This window comes from Capricornis sumatraensis, chromosome 10 (assembly GCF_032405125.1).
Source record: "Capricornis sumatraensis isolate serow.1 chromosome 10, serow.2, whole genome shotgun sequence".
Taxonomy (NCBI): Eukaryota; Metazoa; Chordata; class Mammalia; order Artiodactyla; family Bovidae; genus Capricornis; species Capricornis sumatraensis.
Genome location: NC_091078.1, coordinates 26,261,310 through 26,279,206, shown reverse-complemented (window position 1 = coordinate 26,279,206; position 17,897 = coordinate 26,261,310). Strand labels below are relative to the sequence as shown.

General features: G+C 49.5%; 2 protein-coding genes across 3 annotated transcripts; one reads left to right on the top strand and one right to left on the bottom strand.

Annotated features, from left to right (window-relative positions):
• The first annotated feature begins 1,999 nt into the window (after positions 1–1,999).
• On the top strand, positions 2,000–2,875 carry ADO (2-aminoethanethiol dioxygenase). The gene has a single exon (XM_068983061.1). The coding sequence runs from the start codon at positions 2,000–2,002 to the stop codon at positions 2,810–2,812; it is 813 nt and encodes a 270-aa protein (XP_068839162.1). The 3' UTR covers positions 2,813–2,875.
• Positions 2,876–10,014: 7,139 nt separating this feature from the next.
• Positions 10,015–15,289, bottom strand: EGR2 (early growth response 2). Of its 2 annotated transcripts, XM_068982903.1 has the most exons (3): positions 15,191–15,289; positions 12,581–12,689; positions 10,015–11,264 (listed from the first exon to the last, which is right to left on the bottom strand). In XM_068982903.1, the coding sequence occupies exons 1-3, from the start codon at positions 15,287–15,289 to the stop codon at positions 10,015–10,017; spliced, it is 1,458 nt and encodes a 485-aa protein (XP_068839004.1). The 2 variants fall into 2 exon arrangements, with proteins under 2 accessions (XP_068839004.1, XP_068839005.1); XM_068982904.1 differs by lacking the exon at positions 15,191–15,289 and having other exon boundaries at positions 12,581–12,749.
• Positions 15,290–17,897: the final 2,608 nt, after the last annotated feature.

The following is a 17,897-nucleotide window of genomic DNA, read 5'->3' as shown; positions in this document are numbered from 1 at the left end:
GGACAGAGGAGCCTGATGGGCTACAGTACATGAGGTCTCAGAGTCGGACACAACTGAGCAGCCCCAGTGCACAGTGGTTTGTGTTCTTCCAAAGGACCACTGTACATGACCAGATATAAGTAACAATGACATGGCAACCCCGAAAACAAATAAACCTTAAAATTGCTTTTCTAAAACAATCACTATCTTCAATCAAAATCACTAAATATTAAGAACTGATTCACTATTTACAAATCAGTGGTTCTCAAATTGGGCTGATAACTAAGAATCACTTAAGGAACATCTTAAAAATAAAAATTCTGGGCTTCACAGCAGTTCTTCTGAATTGGGGTTTGACCCCCAAATCTTTACTTTTGCAAATCTTCTCAATGTTTTCTGATGAGTAAGGAGAATTCAGAATGTCTGTTACTCTGATTCCAGATTCTACAAGGGACTATATTGAGGATATAAAAGGGTGAAGTCTGCTAAAGACAGACAACTTATAAGTAGCACAGTAGGCTGGAAAAACAATATCCTAATCCTGCATTTAATGCTTTCAACACCAACTCAAACAGCTGGTTTTGATAAAACTGTACTTATTTCTGCAGTGCTGCTTAGGCCCTGGCAATAATTCACTTGCAACTTATTCTCTCATATGCAACAGTAATAATAATGCCTACCTCTTAAGAGCTGCTGTGAGGATCAGTATATGCATTACATAATGCTCCTAACACAACGCCTGGCATATACTGAGTGCTCAGTAGATAGATTAGATAGGTTACATGCCTTTTTTAATTAGGGAGAATTTACTAAACCACTCCAATTACAAAATGAGTAAGAAACCCATGTTTAGCTTCGGAAATCCAAAAGGACTTTAAACTCGGGGTAAGGTTAAAATCAAGAGCTTGCCTGATTCTCTCACAACAGTTTCTCATAGGATGCCTTAGAATCATCTCGTGAACCAATCTCCGGACGAAGACCAGAACTCTGTATTTTTAGAATAACTCCCCTTCTCCCCTAACCAGGTGTTTCTTATGCAAACTCGGGTTTGATAACAGTTAGCATACAGAATCAGTGACCAAATGTCCTCTGAAGCTCCAGCAAAAAAAAAAAAAACGGTGCTCTGTAAGCAGAAGAGCAGCGTCATCAGACCCTGATCCAAACAACAGCTGGGGACAGCTGTGGGGAGTAACTGTGGTGACCCTCTCATCTCCTCAGAAACAGAAAATTACGAAAGCGCGGTCCAGCAGACACTGCTGCCTGTGCGGCCACAAAGAGGTAAAGCTAACTCAACAGCCTCCTTCCCAGGGCTAAGGCCACAGGAAAACGACCTTGGAGAGCGTACTAGGCCGGAGTGGCGCCAGAAGGTTAACGACCCTCTTGCCCGGTTCCGGTGACGGCCAGTAGCCTGCACTACACCACAAGCCGGACGACGGAAGTACGTCACCCCAGCATGCCGAGGAATGCTGGGAGTTGTAGTTTATTGGCTGTTTCTCTTGTGCCCCAATTCGCCTTTCTTCTAAGAAGCAAACACCTTGGAACCATAATGCAGGTCGATTTATGACCCACAAATCTAATCCTTCCCTTTTCCAGATGACAAAGGGCGCTCTCTCAGAGCACATGCGGAATACCGGACCACAAGTCCCAGCATGCTCTGCAGGGCGCCTGGAACGCCTGATCACCATCGTAGGTGCGGGCCGCATGAATGGAGCTGCTGGTGTAAGGCAAAGCCCGCCACCGTCCGCGCGGCCGGTGCCTGCTCCCAGAGCGTGAGAGCGGGTTGTGGGCCGTGCGCGTGCGCGCTCAAAGGGGGCGCGAGGCAGGCACGCCCGGCGGTTGCCGGCGCGTGGCTGCTGAGGTTGGCGGCTGTAGTGCCGAGCACCCGACTGACCGGTAGTTGCGGGGCCTCCAGCCTCGCTCCGGGCTGCGGGCAGCCGTGGCGGCCGCCGGCGACCGCAAGGGGCGGAAGAAAGCTGGGGGCGGAGGGGGGCGGCCTCGGCACGCAGAGGAACTGCAGGGCATGCCCCGAGACAACATGGCCTCCCTGATCCAACGGATCGCCCGCCAGGCGTGCCTCACCTTCCGGGGCAGCGGGGGCGGCCGCAGCTCCTCCGACTTCGGCGAGGCGCCAGGCCCGGAGGCGCCGATACCGCAAGGCTTCCCGGAGAACCTGAGCAAGCTGAAGAGCCTGCTGACCCAGGTCCGCGCGGAGGACCTGAACATCTCTCCGCGTAAGGCCACGCTGCAGCCGCTGCGGCCCAACCTGCCGCCCGTCACCTATATGCACATCTGCGAGACCGACGGCTTCAGCCTCGGCGTGTTCCTGCTCAAGAGCGGCACCTCCATCCCGCTGCACGACCACCCGGGCATGCACGGCATCCTCAAGGTGCTCTATGGGACCGTACGCATCAGCTGCATGGACAAGCTAGAGGTGGGCACCGGGCAGCGGCCGCGGGCCCCGCCACCAGAGCAGCAGTTCGAGCCGCCTCTGCAGCCCCGGGAGCGGGACGCGGTACAGCCGGGCGTGCTGCGCTCTAGGGCAGAGTACACGGAGGCCAGCGGCCCGTGCTTCCTCACGCCGCACCGGGACAACCTGCACCAGATCGACGCTGTGGACGGGCCCGCCGCCTTTCTGGACATCCTGGCCCCGCCCTACGACCCCGACGACGGCCGGGACTGCCACTATTACCGAGTGCTGGAGCCTGTCAGGGCCAAGGAGGCCTCCGGCTCGGCCTGTGACCTGCCCCGAGAAGTGTGGCTCCTGGAGACCCCGCAGGCCGATGACTTCTGGTGCGAGGGGGAGCCTTATCCAGGTCCCAAGGTCTTCCCTTGAAGCCGCCGGCGCCCTAAAGCGGTGGGCCGAACACTTGCCCTACTCAGATCTAGGCTTGGCTGGCCGCGCGACCCCATCACAAGGGCTTTCTTCCTTCCTCCGGCCTGGGTGTTGGATCTACTGGAATGGGCAGTAGCCGCTTCCTCGGGAGTCTTGGGAAGCGCGGGCGACTGGATTGCAACCACCGGGCACGGTTTTGGGGGCGGAGTAGGCGGGGAAGCTAGGTTGTTTCCTGGCTCTGTCACTGCCACTGGGGTTTGGAGTGGGGGGAGAGGGAGGGAGCAGGGGACTTATCTGAAGTGCTTCCATCTTAAAGCCATAATGAAAATTTTCTTTCCTCTGTTCCCATCCTGTTCAAAATATACAAAGTGGTTTTCTCCGCCCTCCTCTGGGTAAATAGGGTTTGTTTTCCACTTGTGTCCTTATGTCCTTTTACTGCTTATTGTTATAGTTCTAACTTATTGACTTTGCATGACCTAGTGGTTTGAATAGTTTTTAGTTCAAGTCATTGGTAAAAACTAGGTTTAAAAAGTTGAGCTACTATTTAAAGTGAGCTGTCCGGCCTAATTAAGTTTTGTGAAAATTAAATCCATCTTTTCAGATTTGAGGGATTACACAAACTAACTATGCATGTAGAGGACAAGATTTCTTTTCTTTCCTACCCTTGCCCAGTAACCATATCTCGGTTACGCTGGCAGCAAAAACTAAGCAATTCAAGCACCTGTGTATCTCAGTGACAAATGATCACTTAGGGCTTCCCCCACTGAGTCTCCAGATCTAGAGTTGAGCAGATGTTTTTACTGCAGGTTCCCCTTCAATGCAGAAACTGTATTATCCTGAAGTGACTTTTATGTCTTAGTGTACTTTAGGAAGTAATAAAGTAATTCTACATTTTCTAACCAGAGCTGAATCAGTATGCTTCCAAACAACTGAATGTAAAACACTGGTAGCCAGCTGTTGAATTCTATGTGCCCCTGTTTACTTCCAGTATTTTCCTGCAAAAGAAGAGGAAAATGTTGACGACTGTTTCAAATTCTCTTAGGAGCTCTAATGTTCGAGGGGCTGGTGGTTCCAGCTGTGTTGTTGGTGGCAGTGTTCTTAGGACAGCCCCCCTCAGTGCTTGCTTCATCTGGGGTGGGTTTTCTGCAGGAAGAGAGGCACAGATGACCAGGGCTAGAGAATTGAGAATTAACTATACTGGTAGCCACTTTAGGGCACCTAAACTTGGGACAAAACACTTCCCACTCTGAACCTCTTGAACAGTTGTACTATCTGTGACTAGTTTTATCTTTGTCCTTTTAATAGGCTGAGCAGCTTTACCTTGTTTATAAATGTACCGTTTGCTTCAGGCCAAGGAACACTCCTGTTTCCCCCCTTTTTACTATTTATAGGAATCCTTTTTTCACAAAACTTTTAATAAAAACAAACTGTAGAAATAAACACATTAAAATTTGCCCAGCTGTTGTCTAAGCCCTCTTGATTGACTTACCCAGGTAGTAATTGAGTTCTGTAATAATAATAATTCTGTAATAAAGAGGGATTTGCTATTGGTGGAAAGTGATGACCCTGTAGGGAAGCAGTATGTGCCTTTGCCTCTTTGCACACTGAGTTACAGAGGCCCAAAGTGAAGGAAGGTTTGTTCCCAAACTTAGAATGGAAAAGCAAATTCTTCATGATTTTTCTTAAAAAACAAAAAAGATGGTACTCAATATGATATGCCACTGTGCTGTAAAACCTCACAGAGGCATAATGCATTTCTTCCAGGTTGCTAAGTTGTTTTATGACAGTGTCCCATTCTGGTGTGATTTATTATACCTTAGGGGGAGTTTGAGGCACTTCTTCATGCTGTTTTGTTTGAAATTAAGTTCTAGATATGCAAATGATGACTTCCTTTAAAATTGTTGACAAGGGTTTTTTTTTTTATAACAGTGATGAATGTGTATTATTATCAATTACATACCTACCTGTTTTGAATTACATTGTAGCAAAAAGTTGACCAACTTATAACAATTGTTGATGATGGATGATATTTAAGTTATAATACAACCTGGAGTACATTAAACTAACCTACAGACTCATTCTGGCAATAAGACAGTAATAAAGGAGGAATTGTTTTTCCAGACTTCATTATGAAAATTTTTCACATACAAGCAAGTTGAATGAAAAGACCAAGGTGCTTTTCAAAAGAGTAACTGAAATTATCGCAGGCCAAAACAGCAATATATATCTAATTTAGTTCAGTAAGAACAGTGGAACTTTGGTTCACTAATAGATTCTGAGTAAATTAATGGTGAAAACAAAATTAACTTGTTTCAGTGAGCCATTGAGGAAAGAATATCCTCAACACAAAGACAAAATATGCAGAAAAGCCTTGCACCTTTCTGCATAAACTCTTAGATATGATCATGTGCTGCTGTTGTGCTTCCTTATATTCCTATAATATGTATGGGTAACAACTGTGGAAAAAAGTTGTCTTCTCCTACAAGGACTAATGAGCACAATGATACTAATCACTTAACTTTTCTGTTGAATAACAAATGCAATAACTGCCTCTCATCGATGAAAGTTTGTCTAATACTTCTAAAGCTTTTTAATTCTCTGGTTATATCAATTTAGAGTATTATATATCTGCCTACTACTTTATGGGAATTGATTTTTTTTTTATTAAGTCTGAATTGCATGGATGGAATTTACACTAACTGCTGTTTACCAGTGAAAATGATGAACCATTTTTTAAAGTAATGTGTGTTGGTCAACAGGAGTGGGTTATCTGACCTTTCAACACTAACAGCCTTTACCTTTTCCCAAAACTGGCACCTTTTATTCCTTCTCCATTGTCCCCTTGTAGGTGCATTAGTCTAGGCATCTCAGGAGGATTCTCGTCACTGGTCTATTCCAAATAGTAGAATCTTGTGCTCTAGTTCTGCTCACCGAAGAAGCAATAGTGTGTCTTTAATTCAGGACTCTGCCCATTACTATTCAACTCTAACCTGAAGGCAGGGCCACTCTTGTAACTCTCCTGTTCTGAATTCAGAACTTCCCATCACACACAGAAGCTGACCATTGATTCTTACAGTACAATGAGTGTCAAAGAAGGAAATCATTTGTTAAGCCCCATATAGATAATGAATCTTCTGATCCAGGGATGTTTACATTTCTGGATTAAAATCTGTACTTATGGAAAATAAAGGCATTTTGTAATTGTTTAGAAGTAACCTTATTTGATTATTGCAAAATGGAGAAGGAAAATATTACTTGCTATAATGTCTGTATTTGAATTACTGTAAAAGGTTCACAGTCTGTATGGTAAGATATGTTGCAGTAAAAAACTGGGGGTCTTCTGGAGATTCTAAAGTCCAAGTAATAATATAAACTGAATAGTTTATTTCCGGTGTGTGTAATCTTTGAAACAGCCTGATTGAAAACACATCTGAAATTATCTAACATGCAACCATACTATTTGCTGCACCAAAAATACTGCTTTTATATTTAACCTAAGGAAAATAAGCTAGTGCAGAAAAAAGAAAAACAACTTTCATTCTTGGAGGAAAGAATCTTTGGACTTAAATATTTTCTTTTCTTTGCTTTTTCTGTAACACTTGTTTCACTACTTTGGATTGGCAGCATTGTAGGCACCTGTGGGGAGGGGATAGTGACCTTTCCTTCCTACCACCACCCCCAAAGTTGTATTGAAGTGTTAAAATATCACTACAACCATTTTTAATATATACCAAACAATTTGCCTTAGTTTCATTAGCAGTTAGGATATTGAAATTAAATAGCCTGGTTTACAAATAGTTGGAAACCTAACCTAAAATTAGTATACCTATTTTTAACGTGTACTGAACCATCTCAACTGCATTATAATCTTTAAGGAATTAGTCAGTCTCTGGACGTTTATTTTTAATAAGAAGTCCCAGTAACAGCTGAAACATCTATAATATTATTTAATAAAGCATATTGACTAAAAGAGCAGACGTATTAGCTTTATATGCTTTATTTCTTGGGCAGAGTAAAAAAAATGAGACACCTGTGAAAAGTATCCTGAATGTTTCAAGCAGAGTAAAATATGATTAAAGATTGACCTAACATGTTGAAATCAAGGAGTAAAACCCAGAAAGTTGGCTCTGAAAAAACACCAAGGTATATTCCTTATGGTATGGTAATGCCAGGTCACCAAACCTACATCAAGGCAAAAGTGACTATGTAATCAATTTAACTATCAAAATGTCTTTCATCTTATTAAAAAAAGTTTGGTCTGTTGCTTTGTAAATGATTGTTTACCTTGTCTTGATTGAAGGTGCTCTAAAATTAAAATTTGGCAAGACAGTTATAAATCACATAGAACTTAGATGTATTTATGGCTTCCCTGGTGGCTCAGGTTATAAAGAATCTGCCTGCAACGTGGGAGACCTGGATTTGATCCCTGGGTCAGAAAAGTCCCCTGGAATGACACCCCACTCCAGTATTGTTGCCTTGAGAATCCCATGGACAGGAGCCTGGCAGGCTACAGTCTATGCAATGTCAAAGAGTCCCATCAGACTGAGCAACTAACATTTCATTTTCATTTAGGTTTATTTTTTAATGATGTTTTAGTAGGAGAGTATTATTAAAAACAATTATCAAAATGGCATTGTTATATATACAAAACTTCTTTAACAAAATTGGCCAAGCAACGATGATACTATGCCAACAAACTAGAAAATAATGAATCTAATGGGATGACACCAGTCACTTAGAATGATCTGACACTGGAGTTTAGAAAGTTCCATTTAGTAGTTATGAGAGGTATTGTGCATCTTTGAAATAAGGACAGGGAAGAAATAAGGGTTACTTATGCCCACAAATCAGATTTCAAATTCTAGTGCTGCTGTGTTGGTAAGGGCCAAAAAAGAGTTTCCCTGAGTAGCAGCCACTGTGTGCTGTTCTAAAATACAAGCCATCTATTATCAGCCATGTCTTAGTAACAGACGACACAGTTTTCAGATGATGTATCTAGACAGTGGGCACTCCAATGTGTTACACTTGTGTAAGGATCCAGAGGCAGTGAGTGAAGTTAAATATTATTCAGGTCCAGTTATAAAGTAAAAAAGATAACAAAGACAATCTGTATTGTATTATAGATAGATATTGTCGGGGGGAGGGGGTTTTAGTTAATTTATACTTTAAAATCACTACAAAAGGCTTGTACTAAAATGATCCCTATTGTTCTGCAAAGCATTATCCAACGAAGGGCCATATTTTCCTATTTGATTCAGATTGTCTTTTGAGATTTTAAGGCTGGTGTACACCTGTACATCAACTAAAAAGCTGGGTATTTGTCTCTAGACCCACCAGACCTATGGCAGAGAATGATCCTTCCAAATGGGTGTAATCGGGGAGACGTCTGGAGAGAAATGAGTCCTGGGGTAATTCCTTTGGTAACCCATTAATACTGTCATCAGCAGTGTCTGAGTGCATTTTTGATCAGAAGAGGCGATAGCGCTTTTCAAAAAGTTTTCTGTGGTCATGAGACTAATCCTGGAACCTGAAAGTCATTTCCAGCTTGACCACGCCACCACACTTTCCACAAAGCCACATCTCGTCTGAGTTCCAGGCTCTGGTCAGGGTTCTGAAAGCAGTTGCAAATGTGTAGTCTCCGAGTGGGCACTTGTTTGTAAGTATTTATTTTCCGGAGCCCACTCAGGAGCAGAGAGAAGCTATAGGCTGTTACAGAGGACGGAACAATGAGTCAAAACAACGCCTCCCCACTTTTACACTAATGCATGGGGGAAATCCCCGAACACCAGCGAATGCTCATGTTTGATTATGAATGGAGATTGCTTTGCAGCAAGAGGGCCGATGTGGAGACTAGCAAAGAAAACTTGGAGATCATGGGCTGGTCAAAGTACTAAAACCCACTGGGTACTGTTGAAGTCACACCCAATAAATCTTGCATAAATAATTTCTGCAGCAAAAATATTGTTGAAAAGTATTTATTTACACTATAGTCATAAACCATTCATTATCTGAACTTCAGTTAGTGGTTTTGTGTTAGAATAAATCATTTATATTTCCACAACTATTAAGAGCTAATAACCAAACAAGTCAGCTCCAGTAACATTATTTACATTCCTATCTGCAATTTGACTACAAAGGTAACACTTTTAAGTCACAAAACAGAGCATACAAAAATATACTTTCTAAAAAAAATCCAAATATTAATAGGCAGAAATATACAGCCATACTAAACCCAGGGAGTGATTTTTTTCTCCATAGTAAGGCAACCCATTTACATGCAGACCCTGAAACATTGTCTACATCACACAAGGCACCAAGGACACGTCCAACACAATTGCATGCATCCTAGTTTCAGAGAATATATGTACATCCCCCTTTAAATAAGTTAACCTCTGACTCACTGCAAGAGATAAATGTTTTACTTTTTCTTTTCCCAAAGGTTCAGAACTTGGAGAACAGTGCACATCAAAAATACACAAAATCTGAATGGATATACACTGAAAAAATAGTCTTTACGTTTCTCAAACCACTCAAAAAGGAGCAGGTATTGCTATATCCCTCCCATCACATTGCACTTCTGTTCTCTAAGTTTATAATACATATTGCTTAAAGGGTTGAGATGACTAGATAAGCTTTGATTCACTTCTAGGGCAACAGAATGCAGCGTAAAGGCCATGCTTCGCCCACTGTACAGCATCCCCCAAATCAGTCCCAGGCCATTAAAGTGCACATCAGCTTTGCTTCTGCCTTTTTGCTGTCCCCATCTGAAGAGATCAGCATCTCCCAAACTACTGTAGAAAAAGTCTCAAATCAGTTCTGACATCCAGAGTCAAAAAACTAACCAGTCAAAATAAGAGAGGGGCATCAAACCTAGTCAAACAACCCTTTAAAGTAGGGTCAGGCCTCAGCCCTCTAGGTCAGAGGCCCCTCCACCCAACTCCCTTCTGAGCCTCCCCATTAATTTGGGGTGACAGTTAACTCACCTAAGACAGACTAAGGTGGGCTAAGTTTTAGAAGCAGGCTAAGACCTGCTTCTAAGTGGAAAGGAGGGGGCGGGGTGGGGGCAGTGCTAGGCTCCTTCAAGGCCCTTTGCCCAGTGAAATGAAGGAAGGGCAGGAATGGGTGGTAGTGTTTGTCGTGCAGCTCCAATGGACGAAGGGCCTCCGGGGCCTCAGAGCTGGTGTGTCAACGTGAGTCTCATCTTAGGGCGTCCGGGTCCGAGACGAGCAAGGGCCGAGGGACCCTCCACCAATAGTGCTGCTGTTGCTGCTGCACAGGGTCCCCCCGGCCTGCGCGCCCCCGCTGCAAGAGGCGCTGGAGGCAGCCGGCACCGCCGAGGATGGGGCACTGCTCTTGCGCTCCTTCTGTCTCAGGTGGATCTTGGTGTGGCGCTTCCTCTCATCACTGCGGGCAAACTTGCGGCCGCAGTAATCACAGGCAAAGGGCTTCTCGCCAGTGTGGGTGCGGATGTGGGTAGTGAGGTGGTCGCTGCGGCTGAAGTTGCGCATGCAGATCCGACACTGGAAGGGCTTGTGCCCTGTGTGGATCCGGATGTGCCTGGTTAGCTCGTCCGAGCGGGAGAAGCGCCGGTCACAGCCTTCTGCTGGGCACGGGTAGGGCCTCTCATGCACTGGGGTCTTGCTCGGCCTGTTGGGGTACTTTCGAGGCCTCAGAATGGGCCGCAGGGGCAGATGGTGTGGGTTGTAGGCGGCTGCGGCAGCCGCTGCCGAGCCAGTGCCAGGTAGCCGGGGTCCCTCGCTGCCTCCGCCTGCCCCTGGCCCTGTGGCCCCAGCACTGGGCCCTCCAAGGGTAAAGTTGCGGATGGTGGAGAGCGGAGTGAGTGGAGGGGGGACTCGCAGGGAGTCCAGGGGACAGGGAAAGGGCTTGCGGTCTGGGCCAGCTGTACCGTGTAGGTCTCTCTGGCACTGTGAGGGGAAAAATCCAGGATAGTCTGGGATCATGGGGAAGAGACTTGGGTCCGTGGCTGGCTTGGGGGACGGATAGGAAGGAGGTGGTGGGTAGGCCAGAGAGGAGGAGGTGGAGGTGGTGGCTGCTGATAGGAACGCAGAGGGGTCCTGGTAGAGGTCTCCTCCACAGCCCGCATAAGGAGGCGGCGGCGGCGGAGTGTAGAGGTGGTCCAGGTCAGGCTGGGTCTGGGACATGGTGCACACACCCAAGGGTCCAGTGGCCAGTGGGTTGGGAGAGGCAGAGGTGACGCTGGAGGAGGCTGTGGTGGAAGCTGGGGAGGTGACCCCCTGCAGGATGCCTGCACTCACAATGTTGATGATACCTTCTGGGTAGCAGCCGGCACCAGGGTACTGGGGGTCAATGGAGAACTTGCCCATGTAAGTGAAGGTCTGGTTTCGGGGTGCTGAGACCGGAGCAAAGCTGCTGGGATATGGAAGATCCAAGGACCTCTTCTCTCCAGTCATGTCAATGTTGATCATGCCATCTGGGGAGGGGAAAAGAAGAATGGAGGTGGAGCATTGAGAATGCAGCCAAGAATCCCTTCTCACCCTTCTGGTCTCACATGAGTCCCACCCCAAGGACTCCAGCACTGTAAGCCGGGGCAGAATTCAACAGGTGGGGAAATCGTGGCCCAAAGACAGTAAGAAGAGGCTAGCCCAGGATCCTACTGTGGAAGCCAGCCACAGTCTAGGATTCAAACTACCTCCAGGAAAGCAGGATGAGCTACCCCCGCCCCCACCCCCACCACATACAGCCATCTGTGGCTCCAGTCCCCAATGAAAACACCCAATAATAGCAGCAGTATTAAAAATTCCCCATCTGCCTGGAAGTTCTCTCTCTCCTTTGCCTGAGGTCCCACAGCTAGGGCAGGCACTACCCAGGAGACTGACCCCAGCCAGTGCAGCGAAGGTGTCAGCCTGAGCGGTGAGCCAAAGAAGGGGGTCAGTGATTTCCCAGCTGCTCCCCACCCCAGGTTCCTTCCTTCCCTCCCTCTCCCGCTGCTGGAGGGAATCGGGCTCTGCCATGGAAGGAGTCTAAATAGGTTTCCTTTCCCAATCGTTTCAGCCTTGTCCCACACCTGCGCGGCCTCGCCTCAGCCCAAAGGCAGTGGCAGGGCTTCGGGGAAGGTGCGCGGGCTTCGGGAGACCACTTGCCACCGCCAAGGAAACTCGCGGCGCCGGCGCCCTACCGGCCTCCCTCGGCAGCCACGGGACCGCTTCCCGCCGTTGCCCGCCCTCCATCTCCTCCTCCCCGCCGGGCCAACCCCCTCAACTTCGCTGGCAGCGCGCAGGTGGGGGCGCTCCTTCAGACCGCAGGAGGAGAGCGCTCCGAGATTTTCCCCGGGTCTCCTCTACCGAGGAGGAAGCGGCGGACGCTTCCTCGGGCATCTCCGCCGCTCCGCTCTCCAGACGCTCAGCTTTCCGCCAGAGCCCCGAACTTCCCCATCACTTTGCCCCTACCCCGGGATTGGGGAGGCTGGGGTGCCGCCGGCATTAAGGCTCCCATAAGCCCGAAGCCTGGTGGGGCACCACCTCCTACTCTTATGCCTAAGCCCGCCCGGGGCTGGGCGCGCCGCGGCGCACGCACGCCGGTTCGCTGGCAACCTGGTGCATCTGCCCGCGCGCTCAGCTCCAACGCCCGAGTCCCCGCTCCCGCTTTCCTCCTGCACCCCCTTCTATTCTTCAAATCCAGTTCAATCAACACCTTCCACCTCTCCTCCAAGTCCCGCACACGCACGAAAACCCACCCACCACCTCCGAGCGGCGTGAGCCCGGTTCGCGAAGGGGGCACGCGGCTTACCTCCGGCCACTCCGTTCATCTGGTCAAAGGGGCCTCCTAGTTCGGCATTGGGGAAAATGGTCACCGACGTGGGGGCGAGGTCCTCCACCGGGTAGATGTTGTCAGACAGCTGGTGCACAAAACCACTGAGAGTTACTGGGATTTTGTCTACGGCCTTGGCGGTCATCATTTGCTCCTCGCACAACCTGGAGACCCAACTCCCTCGCTACCCTGAGTGTCAGAGAAGCCGTTTTGGAGAGGGATTGGACTGAGCCTAGGTTGGTATCTCCTTGTGCCCTCCACACTTAAAAGCAAATACCCCCCTCAAAAAAAAAAATAAAATAAAATAACTAACAGATCCAAAACTAGCAAACAAGTTGCTGGTTTTTTAAGAAGAAAGATGGCTATTTGCCACTGACTCTCGCCTGGGTTCCGGCTGGGAAGCCAGGAGTCGCTGGTGTAGTGTTATTATAACAGTCAGTGTGTCCCCTCGCCGAGCTATTAATCAATTGCTGCTCTCTCGGTTAGACGGAAAGTGTTGCTCTAAGTATTTATGGGCAGGTCCTCACTGCCCGTGACGTCACTGCCCATATATGGACTGAGGAACAGGGCTGGGCCTGGCGGCTTTTGCCGTCACATGGCCTATTTGCATAGGGGCTCGGCTGCGCGGGCTCCTCCGGGCTCGCGACTCCCAGCTTGCAGCCCGCAGGGGTCTGGGGCAGGCGGCCCGAGCCGCAGCCCGGGTCCAGGGCTCAGAGCCCGGCAGGGATGGGCCGCGCCACCGGTCCGGCTTAGGCCACTGTGGGAGAGCGATCGGGTCCCGGCTGCGGCGAGGCCTCCGGGGCGGGGAGGAATTCCGGTTCTCCGGGACTTTCCAAAAAAGGCGAAGATCCGGTGCCGGCAGCTCCGCCTCCCCAGCCCTTGTTTGGGAGCCATTCCGGAAAATTAAACTTCGGAAAGAAACCGAACGGAGCCGAGACACTACAGTCAAACCCCTACTCACTTTCTTGGCAGCTCAAAACCGCAAGCAAAAGGAGGCAGAAAAGAAAAAAAAAAAAAAAAGCTGCATGCATTCACGGAAGCTGACTGCTTTTTTCTGAATTACTTGGTGGAAAGAAGTGGCTGGTGATAAGAGTGAATGCGGTATTGCTTTTTTGGAAAGTCTGTTCTATTTATACAGGAGCGAAAACGGAACAGGTTTGGGGTTGTTTGTTTGTTTAAGTATTTTGGGCACCTTGGTGGGGGGGAGTAGACCCTCAGAGGAGCAGATAACTGCGGGGAGCTTCGAGAGAAATCCTCAGCCGGAGACACCCCCCTTCCTCTGCCCGCGCGCTCCCCGCCCCCCTTCAGCTGCTGCCTTAGCGGGCGCCCTTCCCGGCGCGTCTGGGCGGTCGGCTGTGTGGGGGCGTCCAGATGGAGGTTTGGACACTCACCCTGCCCCGCCACACGCACACACACTCTTACACTCACACGCGCTCCACTTCCGCTACACACACTCCAGCCCCCGCCGCCTTCTTCACACACCCACTCGCACACCTTACGCTACACACCTCCCTGTTGACAGCGCGCCCGTGCATCCGCCTCTCCAACAGAGTGACTGGTCGGCAAGAGCGGGCGCCTGGGTTTGCTCGACAGGGTGCTCTGCGAAAACACCCATCTTCACCTTCACACTGCCTGGACCGACCGCCACCGCAGTCCCCCACCCCCAAAACCCTCCGGAGGGGCGCTCTGCCCGCACCCGAGCCTTACTCCAAAACACACACATTAAGAGGAATATTCTTCCTTTCCCTGGCCAAGAGCCACCTCGGAGAGCCCAGCAAGATCCAGAGTGATAGCAAACGGTGACGCTAACGCCAGTTTCGAGTCGCCATCACCGTACACACTTTTACCTTTGAGAGTTAAAAAACAAAACAGAAAAACTGGCCCCGACAAGAACCTTTATACTTAGTTCTCAAAACAATTTTTAAACTTTTCAGAGTCCAGACTCTGGTCGGTTGTTCTGACCTCTCCTATCTCCCGGCGCGCCCTGGCCCGCCTTGGGAGCGCTCCGAGCCTGGCCGGGGCCTCGTAGGGGGCTGGTCTCAATTGCTCAAACCTGGAGAGCGGCCGCCTGCCACCCCTTTCCCGCCCCCAAAGCAGCCGAGGCCTGGGACAGTGCGCGGGACTGCCTCTAGGGTCCGGCCCTGCCCTAGCCAGGACAGCCCCAGCCTCGTGGGGGCGCGGGCTACCGAGAGCCACGGCGCCACGCCGTGGAGGCAGCGCGGCGCTGCAGGCGGCTCTCCCGCCGCTCACCTGCCGCGGCGAACCCGCTCCCGCCCGGCCCCGCGCGCGCGGCGGTCAGGGCCCCGGGGCGGCGGTGAGGGGCCTCAGCTCCTCTTCTCGCGCTCCGCTTCTCCCTCTGCCCGCCTCGTAATTGGCCGGCCATCTTCCTGACTTAAAACACCAGAGAAATTTTGGGAAAGTTTCTTGCTGGCGCTGCGCGCACTTTTCCAATTGGAGATTAAAAATAAAAGGGGAAAGGCAAGAAGTCGCGGCAAGATTAGCACCGTTGGAAGTACCTCCACCCTCGGCAAAAACGTGAAAAGTTCCCGTTTCTTTAAAAAGAAGAATAAAAGAAAGCTGCACTCTTACCACGTGCGCCAGCCCGCTCCGCCTGCGCTCCGGCCAGTCCTGCGGCCCCCGCGCTGACCACCGGCAAGACGACGCCTCGGAGGGGAGCCCGACTCGCATCTCCAGCCCTGAGTCCGAAAGAGTTGGGGGGGGACCGAATTATGCAAATATGGGTCGTGGCAGCGGGGCTCGGGTTACGGCCCCCGCCGGCCTCCGAGGTGAGGCACCCACCGGCGGCAAGCGCGGGCGCCGCGACTGGTTGCGCTTCGTTCCTCTCCACGCACGTGGGCGGGCAGGCGGGCGAGTCACCGGGGCCGCCCCGCGGTGGGCGCCGCTGCCAACCCCGCGGGCGGCCACCGCGCGCCGCCCCGAGGGGGAGCTCCTGAACGTCCGAGTGCGAGTGCCGGGCGAGTTGGGCGCAGAGGGCAGGACGCAGGCCGGGGGCTGCCCGGGAAGGGGTGAGCCGCGCAGTCTTCAGCGGCTACCCTCCCCGAAGGAGGAGGCTGAGTGGGGGTCAGATGGGGGATGGGACCACAACGAGGAGAGGCGGGCTTGCCCAGCCCGTCAGAGAAGCTCGTTAGAGTAAATGGGAGTGACCGACACCGGAATTATTCGCAGTTTTCCAACAACTCATACCTCCTTATGAGCTGCGCCACGTCAAGCCAGCCTTGCGCCAGGGGTGGGTTGGGGGCAGGGGCAAACAACAGCGGCAAGGAGGCTTTGCAGGCTCCGGGGAAAGGTGCCTGGGGCCAGTCCTGGGAGGCCTTCCCTGAACCTCCGCTGGAAACGGGTCAGTAGATTCTCTCTCTCCCTCCGTCCCTCTCTCCCTCTGTCCTTCTCTTCCTCTCTCTCCCTCTGCCTCCCTCAGCCCCCTTTAAGAGTAATAATGGAATAAAATCCAGGCATACTCATCTCAAGGCAGCCATCCTGAGGATGGGTAATAAATTCGGAAAGCTGAAGTAACTTGCCTAAGTAGCACAGCTGATAAGTGGTGGTGTCCAAACTTGCAACCGGGTCTTCCGACTGTACGTACAATGCTCTGGATGCTACATTATTCATACGGAAAACACAGTTCCAGAAAGAGAACGGCTCTTCGAGGACTGGGAGCCTGGTTCAGCCCATTAGGAAAGAAACAGGTCACTTTCGACAGCTTCATCTTTTTCCTTTGGCATTTCTGAGGAAAAGAGGAAAGCTGAAGTCAGGGATTTCAAGAACATGGGGCAAGGTACTGTCATGGACATACCCCTCTCCCCAGATTGAAGGAAGAATTTGAGTTCTTGGGCTTTCCTAGGCCGTGCTATGAAGTGACCAGGTTCTCACAAAGCTATCATACTAATAGCCCCTGTAATAAGAGAAGCCAATCCCACAGTATCCTTCCTGGAGTGAAGAAGAAGTGAGAGAGAGGGGGAAAAAAAAAGGCAGAGACAAAATCGTAAAGGTGTTTACAGAGTAAGATCCTGTGCCTGGGAGGGGAAGGCGGAAGATGGCAGTTGAATACAGAGATGTACCGTGGTCTCTACTTTTAGGCAGTTGAGTTTATTCTGATCAAAAGCTGAACAAATAAATTCTTTTCTTTAAAACTTGTTAGAATGCTCAAGTAAATGGAATGCTCCAAGATGGATCAGTGTTATTATAAAGAGTAGCAAATTGATGCCAGATTCTGATTTGCTTTGTCCTGATTCCAGACCCAGAGAGCACAAGAGGAAGGAAGCAGAGGCGCCTCTTAGGCCTGCCCTGTAATGGGGGTGAGGAGGAAGGGAGGCAGCCTGGGGGTCCTGGCTGGCCCTTGAGGTCTACCCACTGAGTGGTTTTTAGCTTTTTTCCACAGTGTGGACTTGAGAATCACTAAATCAGCCTTGAGGCATGTCATAAATAACTTGTTAACATTTGTATTTTGATTTATTAAGAAATATTTTTAAACATTTTTATAAACTATCCCTATTGTCATGTCATTTTCACTCACTTCCATTCTAACACTGATATTGGAGTGAAACATAATTGCCTTTAACTATGGACACACACAAGGGTGTGAATCCTGAACTCAAAAAGCAGAGCCCTGTGAACCTCAGTGATGAACAGACTAATTGCCAACTCTGCCATCCAGCCAAGCCTTTCTTAAAGGTGCCCCTCTGTGCTGAGAAAACTGCTAAGTGCCTTCCCGCATTCAGCATCTCACTATGAATCTGGTAATCTCAGGAACTGTAAACCAAACTGAGATTATGCCAAAGTTGTTGTGAAGCCTGAGAGAATCTTTGCTTCACACCATCCAACATGTAGCCAAATTCATGTGTCATTGGTACAAACAATCTGGATGGGGAAGTAAGACCCCTATGATCTTATTTTGTAGTAGCAGCAGTACTGGCCTAAGCAGAGGTTCCTTTAAGGTGAACTTTAGACTGAAGCAACTTAGCACGCACGCATGTCGTAAGTCAACAGATATTTCTCTAGCATCTACTGTGTGTCAGGCACTATGCCAAAGGCTACAGAGCCCTAAAATTAAGCCTAGTTCCCAGGCCCTTGGAGCTTGCAGTCAATCACACAAATATACAATTGTAAACAATGACAATGTTTGACCCCAATGAAGAAAAAAGGACAAAGGATCCGATTGAATCTAGGTCGGCTTCTCTAAGCAGAGATCTGAAGAATGTGTGAGGCTTAGGGGAAGGTCCGTGGATAGAGTATTTCAGGGAGAAAGAGTCAGTATGAAAAAGACCCAGAGATGCAGGGA